This window comes from Tupaia chinensis, unplaced genomic scaffold, assembly GCF_000334495.1.
Source record: "Tupaia chinensis unplaced genomic scaffold, TupChi_1.0 Scaffold145916_1, whole genome shotgun sequence".
Classification (NCBI taxonomy): domain Eukaryota; kingdom Metazoa; phylum Chordata; class Mammalia; order Scandentia; family Tupaiidae; genus Tupaia; species Tupaia belangeri.
In genome coordinates, this window is record NW_006205774.1 from 3,023,368 (window position 1) to 3,043,108 (window position 19,741).

The window sequence follows — 19,741 nt, forward strand, 5'->3', positions numbered from 1 at the left end:
AAAAATGAAACATTTGGCAGGTCTAAGCAGTACATTAGTTATCTGACAGGCTTTGGAGATGATCTATAAGATGCATTCATGGACAGTTGCAATAAAACTAGAATTTTATAAGCCTTAGCAGAGGCTATTATCTATTAAAAAGCCAGTTGTTCTTCTAATGATAATAAAGGGTGGTGCAGTAAAAGTACATTATTCATTTGTTAGAAAATTTGATAACATATATGTTCATTAAAAACCCTTCACAGCAGATTGCATGCTGTTACTTTTCATATTGGCTTCTAATTGCATAAAGAAAAAGTTTACTTTCGTCTATTGAATGTTATTACTCTCAATTACAGTAGAAACTTAGTACTTAAAAGGAGTTTGGAAACTTATAAAAAACAATGGCAAATATTTGCACTGCTTTATAAGTTTTGTCAAATTGGGCTCATAATACAAAATGCACAGGGTCCTCTATTTCCTTATATGTTTACTATATGGACTGTTAATATCAAGATAAACAAGATTCCAGAAACTTTGATTTGTGCCATCTCATGGCAGCTGACCAGTGCTTAGATATTCTATTACTATTTGTGTTTTTAAACTTGTCTTTTAATCTACTTGTCTTAAAGGATAAGCAGAGCCTGAAATTATGAGTCAGTTCTGTTGCAATTGCAAGGCTTTTATAAAAAAGATCTCTTATATGCTATGTCTTAAAGCACACTAACTTCAGTTAAGACCATATTGAGCAATCTGTGTTTTGTTTTATGCTTTACTTTTATTTTTTGATTTCCTCTTAAAAGTATTTTGTGTTCACAGCATAAGTATTTATCCTATTTTGAGAGATTTCTAATCAGTATACCAATTAACTATTGGCTTATCACTTATCATAACATTTTAGCATTGATCAGAATTGTGATTATCAAATCACTACTGTTTGTATAACATATCTGATAGCGGTAAGTTAATAGTAAATAGTAGAAGAATTACCTTGACTATTTTGGTTTCTTTTTCTTTTTTTTGAAGTGGTTTTTGCCATAGGGTGCGTGCGCTCGCCAGACAGATAGAAAGCGAGAAATCACCCCCCAGGGGGGATGGCCACCCCGCAATCCCTTTTCCTCCATTCTCCTCTTAGGATCTTGGGCACGCACGTACACGAGCCCAGCGAGAGTTTTAAGCCACCGGGTCCGGGACGCGAACCGCAGTCGACTATGTGGGAGTTTAGTGACATAGCCATTACGCTAACTGCTAGTCCCTTGAGTTTCTTTTGGAGGACCAATAATGCCCATAATGATGGACCAATAATTCCCAAAGTGATACGTGGTACATGCAGTAAATTCTTGGACTTCTGTCTCTATCCAAACAATATAAATTAATAAGACAATTCATGGGAGGGAAAAATAATATCCTAGGATATTTCATATCATTTTTCCCATTGGAATGAATCAGGTGAGCCATTTTATAAAATAAATGTTTTTATTCAAAATATTGGTAAAGCACATAGAACCTAACATAGGTTCTTTATGAGTACTATTCGCTTTAAAACAAGAAATAGGCTTATTCAAGATCTACTCTTTCATTTCTGAAAAGTATTTTTGCACTTGGATATGATTCTGTTATATTTGTAGAATCACAGAATAAATTATTATATAAGTCAATTCAAAGAAATAAATATTTTAAAGAAAAAATATGTATTGAATCATTTTTATTTTAAAATCACTACAGCAAGTATTTTAGAGATGGCTGTTTTGTTCAGAAATTTAAGTTGACTTTGTTGTTAGCAAAATATTTTATAAATAACAAAAATTATTAAATTCATATTCTTGAAAGGCACCTAGGGAAAGCAATTTAAACTTAGAATGTCAAATTAGGCTTACTTCTTTTAGACTTTTGTGAGTGTTTAGAAGTTAAATCATGATAAAAGGATTTTATTATGAATAGCATTATTTTGTACTCATTCTCATACTTCAGGAAAGTTTAAATATATTGGAGACATTTTAATTCACCTCATTAATCTCCTTTATCCCATGTGAGGAAGTTAATGCTAAACATCATTTATTTAATATTTTTAAAAAATGAAACAAAGGCAAAAGCAATTACCATCTTAAATTCCACTATACAGAAAGGTAAGCTAGGTATGGTCTTCATCTTATTGAGCTGAAATTAGTTCTCGTTCTAAAATCTTACATAATATGGAAAACAATTTTATTATCTGAACTGTTCAATGATTTAAGAAGGCTCAATCAAACTAGCTCAAAAAGATATATCAAAGATAGATAGAAATAATACCACTGCTTTCATTGACAGTGATTTTCTTATACTATTAATCAGTTGTTTATATATACAATTTAAAAAAAATAGGGCATCAACAGATGGCATAATGGTTACATCGCTAGACTCCCACATGGTCGACCATGGTTAGAGTCCCAGACCCAATGGCTTAAACTCACGCCAGGCCCATGTGCGTGTGTGTCCAAGATCCTGAGAGGAGAATAAAGGAGAAGGGATTGCAGTATGACCATGTGGGGGTGTGATTTCTTGCTTTCTCTCTCTCTGCCTCTCTCTGTCTTTCTGGTGAGTGCACACATCTCTCTTAAAAATAAATAAATAAATAAAACAAAAAATACCCACATGTTTTATATTTATTCCATTTGAGGTTTTGTTTTAAATATCCTATATTCTGTTTAAGGGTGTGCTTATTTTGATGTTTACATATTCTGGAATTTAACAAAAAATATAACTTTTAATTTTTGTATGACTTAAGCCTAAAGTATTCTTTCTTCCATTGGGTTAGAAATGTGTTATAGTTTTAATTGCTCCAAAGAAATCAGTGTTGTTTTTTCTTTTGTTCCCTGGGTAGTGCCTATGATCAGAAGCCACAAGTGGGAATGAGGCCCTCCAACCCCCCCACGCCATCCAGTACTCCAGTGTCCCCACTACATCATGCATCTCCAAACTCAACTCACACTCCGAAACCTGACCGGGCCTTCCCAGCTCACCTCCCTCCATCGCAGTCCATACCAGATAGCAGCTACCCCATGGACCACAGGTAAACTTCAGACACCAGGTTTTTCAAAGTTATTTTTAGTATTCTTGGAAAAAATTCCTGTAACTAATTCTGAAGACTTCTAGTAGATTGAAGGAGAGCATATTAATTTTGCACATCTGTGCAAAATATTTTTAAAAAGAGCTTGCTCTATCTATACTTATAAATAATTTGTGGAGAAGGTCATTTATAAACATTCCTTTTATAAACATTTAAATTGGTTGCTAAAATGGAAAATTAATCTATATACTGACATTTGAACATTTCCCTTTGCTTTCCTTGAATTAAATTGCTTCACTTAAACTTTAAATCAGATCATCCCATTTTTATGAGCATATGTGTGTACTTTTTCTATAAAGTTAGGAGACTAATTTTAGTAGGTGGCTTATGGAATTAGGTTCTTTACCTTAGATCGAATAGTTAGCTGTACATAGTTTTGCATAACACAACTTATTTGATTAAAATTATTTGCTACCCTTTCCAAGTGACGGTTATCTAATGCCAGTAGAAGCATGACCCTAGACACTGAGAATATATGTTTAAAGAGACAGAAACTGAGATAGTATTACTTAGAAAGCAGCAAGGTAAGAACCACAATATGTTACTAGGGAGAATGCTGTACTAGGTAATTTTTGATCCTAGATATGGAAGAAATGCACATTTGAATAACCTACTGGATGACCCTAGAGGTCCTAAAACAGCACCTTAATACTCCTTCAAACACAGGTTGATTGTAAACAGCATCTGTTCCTCTTCCTGGTAGTGTGCTGTTAAATATTTAACAATAGATTCTGAGGGAGAAAAACCAAGACTCTTGTATTTATTAAGTCTATAGTGTAAGTATAGGCCCTGTGGCCCACCATGAGTTAGTGTGGGGACAACTCTGGATGTGGAATTGGAAAAGGATGAGCAGTAGACACCATTATATAGTATTTCTATTACACAGACTCAGTAGGCATACATAACCTCAAGAGCATAATTAGTAGTGAAATGTAATAAAATGATTAGGAAGTAAAGGGTTTTGAGTTTTTGATTGACTTTATTTTTGCCATAGTTTTAATTGTGAAGTTATATAATTTAATCCTTAATAACTGCTGTGTTTAACAATTGGTTCAAAAAACATCTTGATAATTTAACAATAGGCCAGTGCAAACCAGCTCTGACAGACTATTATAAAAAACCTCATCTAGGCCAGCCTGCTAGTTAGGCAGCTGGATTCCATGTGGCCAATGGAGCAGTTCAAGTCCTGGACCAAGCTGCTTAAAAACCCTGCCAGGCACATGTGATGTGAGCCAAAACTCCTGAGGGATGGATGAGAAGGGATTGCAACATGGCCATCCCCTGGGGGTTGTGTTTGCTTTCTCTTTCCTTCTCTCTCTCCCTCTCTCTCTTTCTGTCTCTCTTGTGAGAGTGCACTGGCCCTCTAGGATATTAAAACAAAACAAAACAAAAAACTAAGCTAAAGGAATCCTCCCGATCATAAGGGAAAGCAGTAGATGTGCCACTGGCAACTTTCTGAAAATGAGAGAGCATTCATATCTTCTTTTTTATAGGTTATTTAATTTGCCTCAGCCTCAAATTCAGTAACTCTTTTTGGAATAAAGGGATAAGATTAAAGCGTTCTTTCCACTGTGAAAGTGAGCGGTGTCTTTCCTACCTCTGTTTTCCTCGTTAAGTCTTCTTGGGCTTCAGTTATTATCGTTCCCTTTTCACCCTGTAGACTTGAGACTTTGTCAGAGTGTAATGGCATGTGCATCTGTGTAAACAGTTTTGTAAATACAGATGAAAGAATTCTTATTGCGGGGTGGGCCATTAAACAGATGCACATTGTGCAGGGCTAAAAGAGAGAGAGAGAAAAAAAAAAGGATGACCCAAAAAATGAGATTTATTGTTTCTACTTCTGGTGATTTCTGTGAGTACTCGATAACTGAGTCTCACCCTCTTCACAGGAGTGCCAGAATTCTAGGTTGTGGAGTTTGCCCTTTGCGCAGAGTAGTTATTTCTTAAGGAAGACGACTGCTGAATAAGCAGTGTGCTCGGTTTTAGGTGACCTAACTGGAAATGCTTCAGCCAAATCCATTTTAGTTTCTCTACTTGAAGTCAAATATTTGAGACTGAGAACAGCCGGCCGGAACTACAAGAGGGAAGCTCAGGGTCTTTTCCCGCTGCCCCCGACTGGGTTTTGAGGACAGTACCAGCTGGCCAATCCCAGGAAAATCTCTGAAGCCGTATGTTTCTGAGGAGGATTTCTTAGAGGGCCCTGGCCAAAAATGACAGTGTCTTAGTTATAAATGGCAAATTTCTCCAGATAGCCCCCTCCAGCCCAGGCACCCCACCTCACTCTGGGAATGTTCCACGGCCAACTGGCCTGCACCCTGCTTCCTTTCCTCAGCCTCACTGTGCTCCTCGGGCCAGCTCGTTGGCACTTTCTCCTAAGCCCACTGTGCAGGAGCCCTGTCTCTTTTTCTCAATTTTCCACCCCTTCCACCCTGTTTCCCTTTTTCCAAGAGTACATCTGCATGTTCTCCTTCCCCATTAACTCTCTTCCAGAAGCTTCTTGTATCACTTTCTCTTTACCATTGGTCAGTGGCTCATAAGAATGTCACCCAAAACTTGCAGTTTCCTCTGAAGCATGTGTGTTTAATATGTTCCCCAGCAAGTACCAACTGGAATCAGGTCGACTTGTAAAAACAAATGGCTTGATTCCTTCCTAAGCTTTCAGTACAAGTATTATTAACTTCCTTTTAAGGCTTCACAAGAGAGCCGGTTTCTTATTTTAACTTCAAGTTACAATTTTCTGATTCACTCCTTGACAGTTCTTAATGATAATTTCTGTTTCTTTTTTTGGCTAATGAAATAAGCAAGAGAAGGGAAATGAATGCAGTGCCAGTCAGCCTAACTGTTTTGTGATATCCAAGTTTCTAAGTTTATTTTCTGCAGGTGTAGGTGGAATTTCAGGGCTTTCCGTGGCAGCCAGTGAACCTGGAGTTAAATCAGAGGATGGAGTGTTCTTAGAAATCCTAAAGTAATTGTTTTGTCATTCTTTAGCTTTCACCTTGCTTTCATTTAACATTATCGAAATTAAATACTAACTTTCCAAATTAAAGCCTCAGGAATGTTTTTAGTGGGGGGAGGGGGTGGTAAGCATAGTGGTGAGGAAGGTTAATAGGCTTATATTTGCTCATAGACATGTTTTATAGGTTATTTATTTTTTTTCAGCACTCCTGGGGCATTTTTAGAGTACTTCTAAATCTTTAATTAATCCACATCTTTGTGGTGAGTCAATGATATTATAGATGAGAAACACAGAACAGAATGATTATGTAATTAGCCAATCGTTACACAGTATAACCAGGAACCAAGGAATGGAAGTTTCACTCACCCTCTGCCGTGGCCTCACATTCCTCATAACCAAGCAGCATAGCTTGCCCAAGTCTAAGTGAAGTATACATGATATTTTCATCTTTGGCTGCTGGCTGTATATTTATTCTTATTTTTTTTCAACCCAATGTTTTATTTGAAGTTATTGAAATCTGACATGCCCTTTGTTGTTCTTTCACAGTAGAGAGATGGTCTTGAAATTAAGGAGAAAAATAGGGAGGCAGGACATCTATAGGACACAAAAATGGATTGTTATCTGCGGATGATAATGTGTATAGTATCCTCAACTGGATTGGTGTCAAGTGTATTCACGTTGGGTAAATTTATTTCACTAGCTACATGATATATAATGATTGAATGTCTGTAATAAATTAAAATATAAAAATAAAAAATAAATGAAACCTAGCTTGGATTTGAATCTCTATAATACCTCGTTTTATTTTTCACTAGAATATAACTTGAATCAAAATATTGCTGAGGGATTGAAAATTCTGCTTTCTTCTCAGTTTACTGATGGTAACCAAAGGAAATCAGACAAGTGGGTTTTTGTTTGGTTAGATTTTTATTTGTTGATTAGTTGGGTGAGAATTTAAAGGTGAAGAATGCAGTGTGGGATCAGCTTTCATTTTCCATTTTTTTCTTTGTGTATAATCATTTCAGAGCTCCATGTGGAATTTATGTAAATGATCTCATTGATTTAGAATTGGGCATTAAGCTGTTAGAGTATGTATTTCCTCAAAATGTCAATTCGCCTATGTCTCTTTGAAGTGCCTCTTTAACCTATGCAATGTACTGAAATGGTGCTGGAAGAGTCTGCCTGGAAGGAAAACACAAGTCATGCCATGGTTCAAAAGTGTGGTGCTACTGACCCAGAAAAATCAGGTGCCCCTTAAAGTTTCCACGTCAGATGAGCTGGCACCATGTTCGCTCACTAAGCAATTAAAAGTTGTACCAGTATTTTAAAGACTATTTCACGTTACCATTTTATCTGAATCACACTCTCTTACTTCCCAGATTTCGCCGCCAGCTTTCTGAACCCTGTAATTCCTTTCCTCCTTTGCCGACGATGCCGAGGGAAGGACGTCCTATGTACCAACGCCAGATGTCTGAGCCAAACATCCCCTTCCCACCACAAGGCTTTAAGCAGGAGTACCACGACCCAGTGTATGAACACAACACTATGGTTGGCGGTGCAGCCGGCCAAAGCTTCCCCCCTCCTCTGATGATTAAACAGGAACCCAGAGATTTTGCATATGATTCAGGTAGGCCCAAGATTCCATGGAATTACATTCAAGGCACTTTTTCACTTCTCTTGTCACTCTGGTTAGTGTTATATCAGACTGGATGGTGTCTGACCATTTGTGTATATGTGTGTGTTTATGTGTGTGTGACATCATTCTGACTTTGTCTCTTATTTGAAACTTGTTTACATGTGAAAGGTTGGATTATCAAACCATTTTTGCATAAGCTGGTGGTCAAAATAGTGTCTGGAAATGAAATCAGTCTAAAGAGAAGTTTGATTACAAACTCATGTACTCTTGGCACCAAAGAGTTAACTTTGTGCCTTTTCTTGATTCTGTTCTTTTTCCCTGTATTTGCTACTGTGATACTAGTTAATGTTTACAGAATGTATTATTTTTTTTGCATTGGGACACTTTTTGCCTATTACTTCAAAAAGGAACTATCTGACGGCAAAGATTCCAAGCGTCTGAAGTTAAGAATTCTTACATATTGAGGAGGAGGAGGAGGAGGAGCCACATAGAGATTCACAGTTGATACACTGAGCTTACCTCAGTGAGCTAGAAGGAGTATAAAGGAGTATGTCAAGGGAAGGGAGGTTTTTGAAAATAAGAAGACTTAAAATCTATTTCTGATGCTGCCAGCATTTAAACCTTCAGACTTTAGAATAGTTAACTCATCAGTGCTGTTTTTCTTGCTATAATCTGAGAAATGAAGGCATCTGCTTTTCACACATCTCAGGTATTTTGAAAAGATGTGTGAAATAAAAGCTAATGTTTATAAGGAGGGCACCAAATATGTGCAAAATACTATTACTGCAACGGTGGTCAGTAGATGGCTGTGGACGTTGGGGTGTTTGAGAGCAGGATAATTTTCTTTTATCCAGATGCAAAGGTTCTGGACATTCTTTATGAAGGAACTATTGTTTTCTTAGTAATAACTCTTCTAAGATTTTGTATGAATTCTTCTTGAGAGAGGAAAATTGTCTCCAAGTCTTGAGTGCCCAACTTTCATAAAATTTCACGCTTTATTTTGAGCTACTCTTAAAGCTCGGCAAGAGTGAGCCCCATGACTTAAAAAGTCTTCTGGCCGTCCTCTGACTGCACCCTTTCTTTCTGGCAAGAAGTTCAAAGGTCTAATGCAAGTGACCACTGTGGGACATGCCTCAACTTATAGAAAGCATGCTAGCTCCCCCAAGTCTATGAATTCCCTGCCTCACTGGCCCTGACTCCACTTCCAAGGCCTGAGCAGGTCCATCGTAGGCCTGGGTTCCTGGAAGCACAGTCCGCTGCCCCTGTGAGTACTCCTATGTCTCAAGGTCAGGGGGGCTGTTCATGAGTTGCTGAGGACTGAGCGTATATGTGCCCACAGGTAGGCATGTGAAGTCCCAGCAGTGAACAGAAGGTTGGGTTGAAGGATAGACAGAGAGGCAAGAAGGTAAATGTGAGACCAGAGTCTGAAGACTGGATTCTGCTGTCTCTACAACCTCCCATTCCAGGACTACTCTTAGAGATTTCCTCAAATGGTAAATCTGATCCAGCCTTTCCGATTGTTCTCATAGTATATTTTCAAATGTGGACAGAATGTATTTATTAATTTGTTTGGCTTATTTATAATTTTATCATTTAAATATGTGGAATGATGACTATCATTTGAATTCTTGCCTCAGGATCTGAAATTTAGGACTATCTTGAAGTGTTCTGTAGTGGTTTTAATGTGAAACCTTTTAATATCTGTCCATTGATGTTCATAATTGAAAACCCTGCACGACTATGGATCGTATTATTGATAGGATACGCTTCTCTGTATGAATTTCAAATCCTGGCAACTGATAATGTTATTTCCTAAACCACATTTTAATTTGCTGCAAGTTTTTTTGGTGGTGGTTGTTTGACCATAGGAATCAGGCACTTGCTGGAGAGAGTCAGAGAGAGAGAAAGAAAATGAGAAGTCACTCCCCAGGGGGAATGACCATGATGTAATCCCTTCTCCTCCACTCTCCTCCTGGGATTCTAGGCATGCACACACACACACACCTGGTGTGATTTTCAAGCCGCAGGAACCCAGACTCAAATGGCCTTGGACCACATTGGAGTCCAGCTGACTCAACCACCATGTCACCTGCTGGCCACAGCTGCAGGTTTTTTAATTTGTCATAATTTCAAGAAAAATTGCATAAATTAGCTCCAAAATATCACTCAAGAAGACCTCTGTAGCATAGGATTTAAAATGTTTGTGTTTTCTGGAATTTTTATATGATTACTACTAAAAAAAATAAGATGGAAATTGTTTTCTTGATTCTGTGATTTGCTCCCTGGGTGCCTTCTCATACTTACATATACAGTTGAATGTAGCATGGTATTAGGATGTATAAAATCCTCGAGGACATGTAAACTAAACTGGGAAGAGATTTAAAGATTTTACTAAAGGGAGACCAGCAGTTGGTGTAATGGCTATGTCACTGGACTCCCATGTAGTTGACCGCGGTTTGAGTCCTGGACCCGGTGGCTTAAACTCATGCCAGGTGTGTGTGTATGTGTGTGTGTGTGTGTGTGTGTGTGTGTGTGTGTGCCCAAGATCCCAAGAGGAGAATGGAGAAGAAGGGATTGTGGCGTGGCCATCTCCCCTCGGGGGTGATTTCTCGCTTTCTGTCTCTCTGTCTTTCTGGCGAGCGCACGTGACCTATAGCAAAATCCTCTTAAAAAAAAAAAAAAAGATTTTACTAAAGGCAAGATATAGGAACTGGTGTAAGAGTTAATTACATTATTTATGGACAATTTATGGTATGATCTTCAGAGCCAGTTACTGTCTAACCCTCAAATACACAGATTAAGTTACTCATAACCTTCCAAAGCATAGTCTAGTTTTTTATTTTAAAGGTATATAGGGTGTCTCTTTTGTAATTGTGCCATATATCTTGCAAATGACTTGTAAAATACTTGTTTAATATTTGAGAAGCTGTTAATTTTCTGTTACTTTTCTCCCCTTTAATTATATTTCAGATTGCCAAAGCTGCACACCACCTTTGAATTCTAATTTCGATATTGCCCATAGGATATGATTCTGTTTTACTTAAATACTTAAATGATAAAGCTGTCTCTTTTAGATACCATTTAAATGAAATATAGCAACAGTGTAAACAAAGCCTATGAAAAATTAATCTGTGGGTATCAAAATATACTTTGCTGGCCACCAGACTGCTGCATTTATGTTGACATATCTAGATATGTCATGCATTGCAATCAACAATTATGATCTCTAGAGATTTGGGGTGGGTTTTTTGTCTTTAGTTTTTTCATCCATAATGAGAGCATACTAAATAACCTTTTATGAAATCTAATGTATGTCACTGCACCACTGATTTCTTTTTGTCCACATTGATGTTGAATGAACTTCTCACTAGGAAATGCTTTCTGTGGGGTTTAAAATAAGACAAAAAAATTTTAGCTAAGTTAGTTACCTTAGTATCTATGACCTGAAGGTTATCCTTTCAGGAGGCATCTAGGACTTTTTACTGCTTAATTCAATATATCATAAATGTTATGAAAATAAAAGAAGACCTGTAAGGGAAAAAGCAGCATGATTGTGCTCTAATAAAGGCTGACATTAATTATGACATGGGAAATGGAAGGCCTATTAGTTATAATTATAATTACAGGAATGCAATTTCAACTGCCGAATATTTAAGATAAAAAATGCAAAATATTATGTTAGAGCAAACATTTTTATTCAGGAGAAGATTAAAAAAAGGAACAGAAGATGGTGAGATGATAAGAAACAGTTATATTTAAGCCTAGTTTGGTGAATCAGCACAGAGTGATCATAATTACATCATGAAACTAAGTTCTGAAAAGTACAATGCACCTATTGTTGTCACTTTTCTTGTCTAGCCTCATAGTGCTGCGTAAAACAGTACACAGGATTTTTGCTTATTTATTGGTTTTCTTAAATCCAACATCCTTTTTTGTTTTTGCCCTTATGGCCAAGTGACCACATAGTAAAGATGAAATATGTGGTGAGTGTATCATCCGGAATGCCACATACAGTCCTTTATACACTCTCCCATGTTCATAGAATCATGGCTGCTTTCTCTTTTCATGGCTCTATATGAGGTTTTGCAGATTTAGAATGCCCAGTAAAGCAGATCTTTCAGATGTTTATACTAATATATTTCATTAGAGTTACATGTGTTGGTTGGCTAGTGCCTTGCTTGGTTTTGTTTCATTTTCATTTAATTTTTGATGGCTTTGTGGGTAGATTTTTTAGAGGAACAATGGAAACAGAACTAAAGTTTGACTGAAAATATCAGCATGCAGGCCAGCAGGTGGCGTGGAGGTTAAGGTGCTGGATCCTACATAGCTGACTGTGTGGTCCAAGTCCTGAACCTGGTGGTTTGAGACTCACACTGGGTGTGTGCGTACACAAAATTGCAAAACCCCAAAATACTGAGAGGAGAATGGAAGAGAAGGGATTATGGCATGGCTATCCCTCTTGGAAGGTAGTTTCTCAATTTATTCCTCTCTCTCTCTGTGGCGAGCACATACAGCCTATAGCAAAAAACAAACAAACAAACAAACAAACAAAACAACAACAACAACAACAAAAACAACCTTTTTAAGAACATTCAAAATGAAATGTTGTTAAAAATGTACTTTAGAGTAATTTCACTCTCAGGAATTTTCCCTAAGTAATAGTGAGAGATTCACAGTGAATGAGATGGAGTGAGAGAGAGCAAAATGCTATAATCATACAACAATTAAATAGGAAAATAAGTTATGACTATCCACAAAAGAAGTGGCATATAGCTATTAGAAGTCAGGATTAAAAAAAAAAATATTTAATGAAATCTGAACACTGAGGTTTTTTTTTTCTCTAAAACAAAATATATGAAGCATGACCATGAAAAACGAGACCTGGTACAGAAATACTCTGGCTGTGTATGGGTGGTGGTATTTAAGTGATTTGTGTTTTGTTCATAAAGTGCTCTGTATTTTAACAATGCTTATGCACGAGTTTCCTCATCAGACAGAACAAGCATTATTTAAAATATATTTATGTCGACCCATTTATAGTTGAAGAGACGTGTCCAAATTTCACTTAGTCCGATGAGTGAAAAAATGCTCAGGATGACAGTAAGGTCTCACACATGCTCACCGAGATGACTGTTAGTTTGAGTCCAGGACTGCCCTAGTGGAGGGAGGTAAAATTAATATGGTATTTGGCAGGGCTCATGCTCCTTTCCCCACTGTGCTTGCAAGCCTCCTTATGTTCCTTTGAAATGGGAGTGTATTAAGAGTCTTAACCTGAGTTGTTTGAAGGGTTTACACAAAGTGTTTTTAGCCCTGGAGGCCTATTTTATTAGGTCACTGGAAACGTCGTGACATTTTTTCTATTTTGTACAAAAATGTGTCATGAGTTTTCCAACAACCTAATATTATGATTACATCCATTTAAAGGTGCTTCTTAGCCATAGGGACCAGTCCAATCAAACAATTAGAAATGAAGAAGGGGAAAGAAGAACTCTTAGGAGCATGAGGAAGGTTACAGAAATAAGAAAGTGTGAGCTGGCTCTGTGGCCTGGTGGTTCAGGCAGCCAGATCTCACATGGCTGACTATGCAGATCAAGTCCCAGACCCAGTGGCTTGAGAAAAACACCAGGCACATGTGCATGCCTGCCCCAAATCCCAAAATGAGGGAGAAAAGGAAGAGAAGGGATTGTGGTGTGACCGAGTGAAGAGAGATTTCGCCTGTCCTGTTTTTCTCTCAGTCTCTCTTTGTTTCTCTGGTAAGTGCAAGTACCTCGTAGACTTAAAAAAAAAAAAAAAGAAAAGAAAAGAAAAAGAAAAAGAAAAAAGAAGAAAATGAGGGCAAGTGTTCCATAGTTTGAGCTTAGAGGTAGAGGAGGAAGTGGAAGTAGAGGATAGGCATGATAGCCTGGCATGTGCTTGCTGAAGAAAATGGTTTTGCATTTTTTTAATTCTGTTTTTTTTTTTTAGGATTATGCCTGCTGCTACCAACAAGGCCTTCTTTCAATTTGGAGGCATGTACGATTTATCTGGTGGCAAATGTTGTTAGCACTATTTTAAATTGAGAAATTGACACAAATAGAAGTTTCATAGAATTATAAATCCTTTCGACTTGAAAGTTCTTGGAGATTGCCTACTTTAAATTCCTTCTACACACCCAAGTCTTACAAATAAATAGCTGAAGCTCATCCAAGTTAAGTAACTTACCATCAGTTACACAGATACTTTGTGAAACAGCCAAAACTAAAACCAAGATTTTCTAATTCTTTGTTTAGTGCACAGTGATGGAGTTGGTCTGTATAACTGTTCACAGTACAGGGAAGTGTTTTACCATTTTACATTTAGTATTGGCCCTTCATCCTAGCCTGAGCTAAATATTTTTGTATAGTTTTAAAAGCTCAACATGATATTTGGCAATAAGAGCCTCTGCTTCAAGCCCTTAGGTGTGCTCACCCTAATTTGAGAGGATTACAGTCACATAAATGGTATCCGCATTTTATTCTAATTGTTAGGTATTCGTCAATGTGAGGTAGGAAAATGTAAGACATCAAATGATCTAACAAGATATATTGTTTTTTGAAGAAAATACTGTAAACATTAAGAGCTGATCTTTTCAAATAAGAGACCTTTTATAGTGCTGAAAAATAAAAAAATAGTAATTGTTAAAATGTGACAAATTGGGACCAGCAGAGGGTGTAATGATTATGTTGCTGGACTCCCATGTAGTCCACCATGATTCGAGTCCTGGACCTTGCACTTTAAAACTCACGCTGGGCATGTGTGCCCCAAATCCCAAGGAAAATGGAGGAGAAAGGATTGCAGTGTGGCCATCCTTTTTGGGGGGTGATTTCTTGCTTTTCATCTGTCTGTCTCTCTTTGCCTCTCCAGCAAGAGCACGCACCCTATGGCAAAAATCTCTCTTAAAAAAAAGTGATGGGAACCAGCAGTTAGCGTAATGGCTATGTCGCTGGACTCCCACGTAGTCGACCGCGGTTCGTGTCCCGGATCCGGTAGCTTAAAACTCACACGGGGCGCGTGTGCGTGCGTGCCCAAGATCCCGGGAGGAGAATGGAGGAGAAGGGATTGCGGCGTGACCATCCCCCCTGGGGATGGGTGATTTCTCACTTTCTGTCTCTATGTCTCTCTCTGTCTGTCTGGCGAGTGCACGCGCCCTACAGTGAAAATCTCTCAAAAAAAAAAAAAGTGACAAATTAATGACCCATTCAATCCTAAGACTTCTTGACCGTACAAACTTTGAATTTATCTGAATCATCTTATTGAACTTTGCTTTCTTTCTATTCACTTTTTTAAAAAATTTTTTATTTTAATGATTGGAGGGTCCGTGCACTCACCAGAGAAAAGAGAGAAAGGTAGAAAGAGAGAAAGCACCCCAATGAGGTGTGGTCACACTGCAGTCCCTTTTGTTTTCCCATTTCTTGATCCCATCAGGATTTGGGGCACATACATACATACATACTCCTGGTGTGTTTTTCAAGCCACCGGAGCTGAGATGTACTCTGTGGTCAGCCAAATGGGATCCAGCTTGCTATTCACAGTGCTAGCACTTCACTATGGGGCCAGCCCCACTCTTGTCTTCCTTAATACCCTTGGTAGCTCCGTGACTTACAATTTAACAGGAACAGTGTTTTCAAACTTTGTCAGATGATTCTGTTTTTCACAGAAACGCTTTTGAGGGGCTGCAACGTCTAAAGCAGAAGTAAAGTGAGCAGTATTGGAAGAATAAGGTGTTCCTTTTCCGCCTTGTCTCTTACACCCACCCACTCTTTATCCCAGTGACCTTTGAAAGTTCCCTGTATAGTGTCCTTCTTTATTACCTCAGGGTCTTGAGCAAGATCATTAGAAAAACTTTGCAATTCAGAGAAAGATTATTTGTCCTTAGCATGTAAAAAAAGTATATGTAGTCAAAGACATGATGAAATAAACATTACAAAAATATTTACTTCTTGTTAAATATGTTAAAACTGGAACATGTTTAACTTTCATGTGTCGAAGCTGACAAATATATCTGGTATTCACATAGGCCCAAGCTGGCACTTTAATCAAGAGATTTAAATACTCTGGGGTTTCTGAAATGGCAAGAGAGGAAGATCATTATGTTGTAAACATTATTCTGTGTTTTGCTGTGTTGGTGAACACTCATCCTAATTAAATGGTACAGAACGTGGTGAAGTCATCCTAATGATGCTCTAGGAAGCTTGGCTCGGGCTTTCCCCTTGCAAAGTGTCCAATATGGATTTTTATGATTTTTGTTTGTTCATTTTAGTTTATTTATTTATTCAGAGGAAACTGGGGCACTGCTAGCAGGATCTCCACACTGTGATCCACTCCCCGGCCCAGCCTGCCTCGATCACACATACCCAGTGTGCTTAGAGGTCTGGGAGATGAACAAGTCTCATGTGAGTCCTGTCCTGTTACTACTTGGCCCCTATATGGAGTTTTAAAGTGAGAGTTATAGGGCTGAGGCATTCAGTAACAAAACAACAGCCACATGGTTGTTTCCTTCATCTCAATAGAAATATAAAGACATAGTCCTTTATGTGTTCTGAGATGACTGGTCAGAGCCTGAATCGACTGACTAAATTTGCACAAACTTTAAGGGAAAACAATGACAAGATTCAGAAGGTAAAAATTACCCAGTTATTTTTCTCGGATCTTTCACTCCAGTAGTATAATAATCTCTCAGAAATTCTCTCATCACAATATATCACTTTAAAGAGCCATTTCCTATTATTTACTTACAAGCAAAGTTATCGATTCTAGGGAAGTTGACTTCATACGTATTTTAAAATAAAATTTCTTATATCCTTTCTGAACATTTAAGGCACACATAAAAACTAAACATATTGTCTAGGAAACACAGAAATACAGTGATTTTTTTTGTTTTGTTTTGTTTTAGTGTTTTTTTTTTTTTCCTTTGGAGAGGTTTATGCTATAGGGTGTGTACGCTCCCCAGACAGACAGAGAGAGACAGAGAGACCGAATGTGAGAAATCACCCCCCCAGGGGGGATGGTCACGCCGCAGTCCCTTCTCCTCCATTCTCCTCTCGGGATCTTGGGCACGCACGCACACACGCCCAGCGTGAGTTTTAAGCCACCAAGTCTGGGACTCGAACTGCGGTCGACTACATGGGAGTCCAGTGACATAGCCATTACACTAACTGCTGGTCCCAGAAATACAGTGACTTTTAAAGGGAGCTGTTGAAAATACTAATTCAAGTTGAATGGAAACAGAGTACTAAAAGTAAAGGTAACTGGTAATTATTTTCAAATAGTCCATGCCTGCCAGAAACTCCCAGGCATCCAATGGGAAAGGCCCCAGGACCAACAATTTTCCCTCTTGAACATTCAAATGTCACATACAATGTAATGATTTCATATTGAAGAAATATATTTTTTCTTTCAGTTTTAAAAAAAATTGTATCACTGTTGGGATTCTATTAAAATGATTAGGTAAAGAGAGGAAGTGGAAAAATAGTGGGTTTTTATTTTTATTTTTTTTTGTTGTGGAGGGTATGCACTTGTTGGAGAGACAGAGAGAGACTAAAAATGAGAAATCACTCTTCCTCTCCCCCGGGGGATGGCTATGCCACAGTCCCTTCTCCATTCTCCTCTAGTGATTTTGTGCATACACACACATGTGCCTGGCGTGAGCGTCAGGCTGCTGGGTTCAGGACTCGAACCATAGTCAGGCACGTGAGAGTCCAGTGCCTTAAACATTATGCTATCTGCTGGCCCCAAGACAGTATCTCTTTACTTATATTCCCAAAAAAGTGTAGAGGAGTCACCAAGTTCTGTCCAATATATGTATTCTCTTATCAGCCACAGTAGTGAATGTGAAGGGCTGCCTTTTACAGGTAAAGGGGAAAGCTAAACTAATAAAAACCCTAAGATATAGAACTCCTAACACATAAAGTAGTTATGTAATCTAGATTCTACACACACTTCTTAAGTAAATTTATTATGAATTTTATATCCAGCCCTTACTATACTTGGTGTATTACGGTCATTGGACTTTAAACATATTGAAGAACAGAACTTATACAATATATTTAGAAACATTTTTTAGGGGGCCGGCAAGTGGCATGGTGATTAAAGGAGCTGGACTCCCACATGACTGACCACGGTTCAAGTCCCAGACCTGGTGGCTTGCTTTCTCACTTCCTCTCTCTCTCTCTGATCAAACTGGAAAATACTAATGATGATAATAATAAATAAAGTTAAATAAAATAACTCTTTGAAAAATTTTTTTAAAGAGAGATTTTTGCTATAGGACTCATGTGCTCACCAGAGAGACAGAGAGAGATAGAGAGACTGAAAGTGAGAAATCACCTCCCAGGGGGAATCGCCACACTGCAATCCTTTCTCTTCCATTATCCTCTTGGGATTTTGTACACACAAGCAAACACACGTGCCCAGCCTGAGTTTTAAACTACTCAGTCCAGGACTTGACCCACGGTTGACTACGTGGAAGTCCAGCAACATAACCATTATACCACCTGCTGGTCCCATATTAACATTTTTAAAAATATAAAATATTATGCTAGAAAATATTCTGTTTTATTTGGTCATTTATTTACATGTCCTTGAAGCACCTAAAAACCAGTTTTTAAGGAATACTGAGTATTTTCTAAAACTTTGCAAAAAGTGTGATAAGAATTAATAGTTAAGTGTATGCTTACTTGTCGATGGTTTTGTTCTGTTCCTTAGTTCTGTTCCTTATTTCTTCTAGATTGTGGATTAAAAATCATCTCCCCTCCTATCCTGTCTACACTTTAATTTTTAAAAGTTTATTTATGTCTTCCAAAAGAGAGAGAGAGTGAGAGGCAACAACATGATCTTCTTGCTGTCTCCACCCCCAATCTTGGCTGGCCCATATTACAGGCATTCTTGCGCTTGGCCAGTGTGCTCAGGGAGGTCCCAGGATGTGAACCCAAGACATTTCCTTTATAAGTCCAGTTGCATTACCACTGCATCACCACTTAGCCCCCAAGTATTTTAATTTTGAACTTCAGAATATGGCCATAACATTTTTCTCTGTCATTTTATTTGCTAGATGTTAGAAATTAGACATTAAACTGTCATATTGCCACGCTAGACACTCCTCTCCAGATTAAATGCAAAGGCTGAGCAATGTTCACACCTCTTCCCTTCTACAGGCGTGGAAATGCTCCCTGGACCAGTCAGTTAGTGATGTACACATGGACACTTGACTGTAGTTTCCCACATGAATTTAGGTCCTGAAAGAAAAGAGTATTTTCTTCTCTCTGGAGTCAAAGACTAAGTTAAAAATGGCTGATAAAACTCATATAGGGGCTGGCGGGTGGGCATGGAGGTTAAGGCACTGTACTCCCACATGGCTGACCATGGTTCAAGTACCAGGCAGCTTGCTTCCTCACTTTCCCCTTTCTCTCTCTCTTTCTCTCTCTCTCTCTCTGTTGCTCTCTGAGCAAATTTGAAATAAAGTAATTCTTAAAAAAACCCTCATCTATAACACTAACACCTAATTCTTAAATCATTTTGATAATTGCTCATAAATAGCTTTTTTCCCTTAAAAACTTTAGATTTTTTTTAAGCATTACCATCTTTAATAACTTCCAGTATAGCAATGATTATGGTTCCATGAGTTTTGATTTTTCATACCTGTTATGTAACACACCCACAGGTCAAATCTTGGTCCTATTTTATCACAAAGTTTCATTTGAGTATGGCCTCACATTCTCCTGAAACATGCCAACCCATTTTTTTCCTGTTGTAACTCTAAAACTGCTGCTTAAAGAAATTTAAGTGGGCAATCACTTGAGACTTTAAAAGAATGAGTATTGATCCTTCAGAAAAGGATAACATCTTATCTCTTTCTCTAACATCCAAAGATAATTTTCTTTTACTCACAGTGATTTGTGGACTAGTAGATCACTTAATCTCTGATTTTTAGGTGTTTCAATTGTGAAAAGTGACAGTGATGTCTTCCTAATTGATCTCGTTATTGTAATAGAGGTCATAGATTGGCCTCACAATTTGACTTTACTTTTTATTGCTTGGCATGTCTCAT

The 19,741-nt window shown here is 37.9% G+C and overlaps 1 protein-coding gene across 9 annotated transcripts in view; it reads left to right on the forward strand.

The window, feature by feature from the left end:
- Nucleotides 1-19,741, forward strand: part of ETV1 (ETS variant transcription factor 1) — a 109,999-nt gene that overhangs the window by 62,343 nt on the left and 27,915 nt on the right. For all 9 annotated transcript variants that reach the window (XM_006168691.3, XM_006168692.3, XM_006168689.3 and 6 more), the window contains 2 exons: nucleotides 2,840-3,028; nucleotides 7,421-7,668. In XM_006168691.3, coding sequence (XP_006168753.1) covers nucleotides 2,840-3,028; nucleotides 7,421-7,668 — 437 coding nt within the window. The remainder of the gene's footprint in view (nucleotides 1-2,839; nucleotides 3,029-7,420; nucleotides 7,669-19,741) is intronic.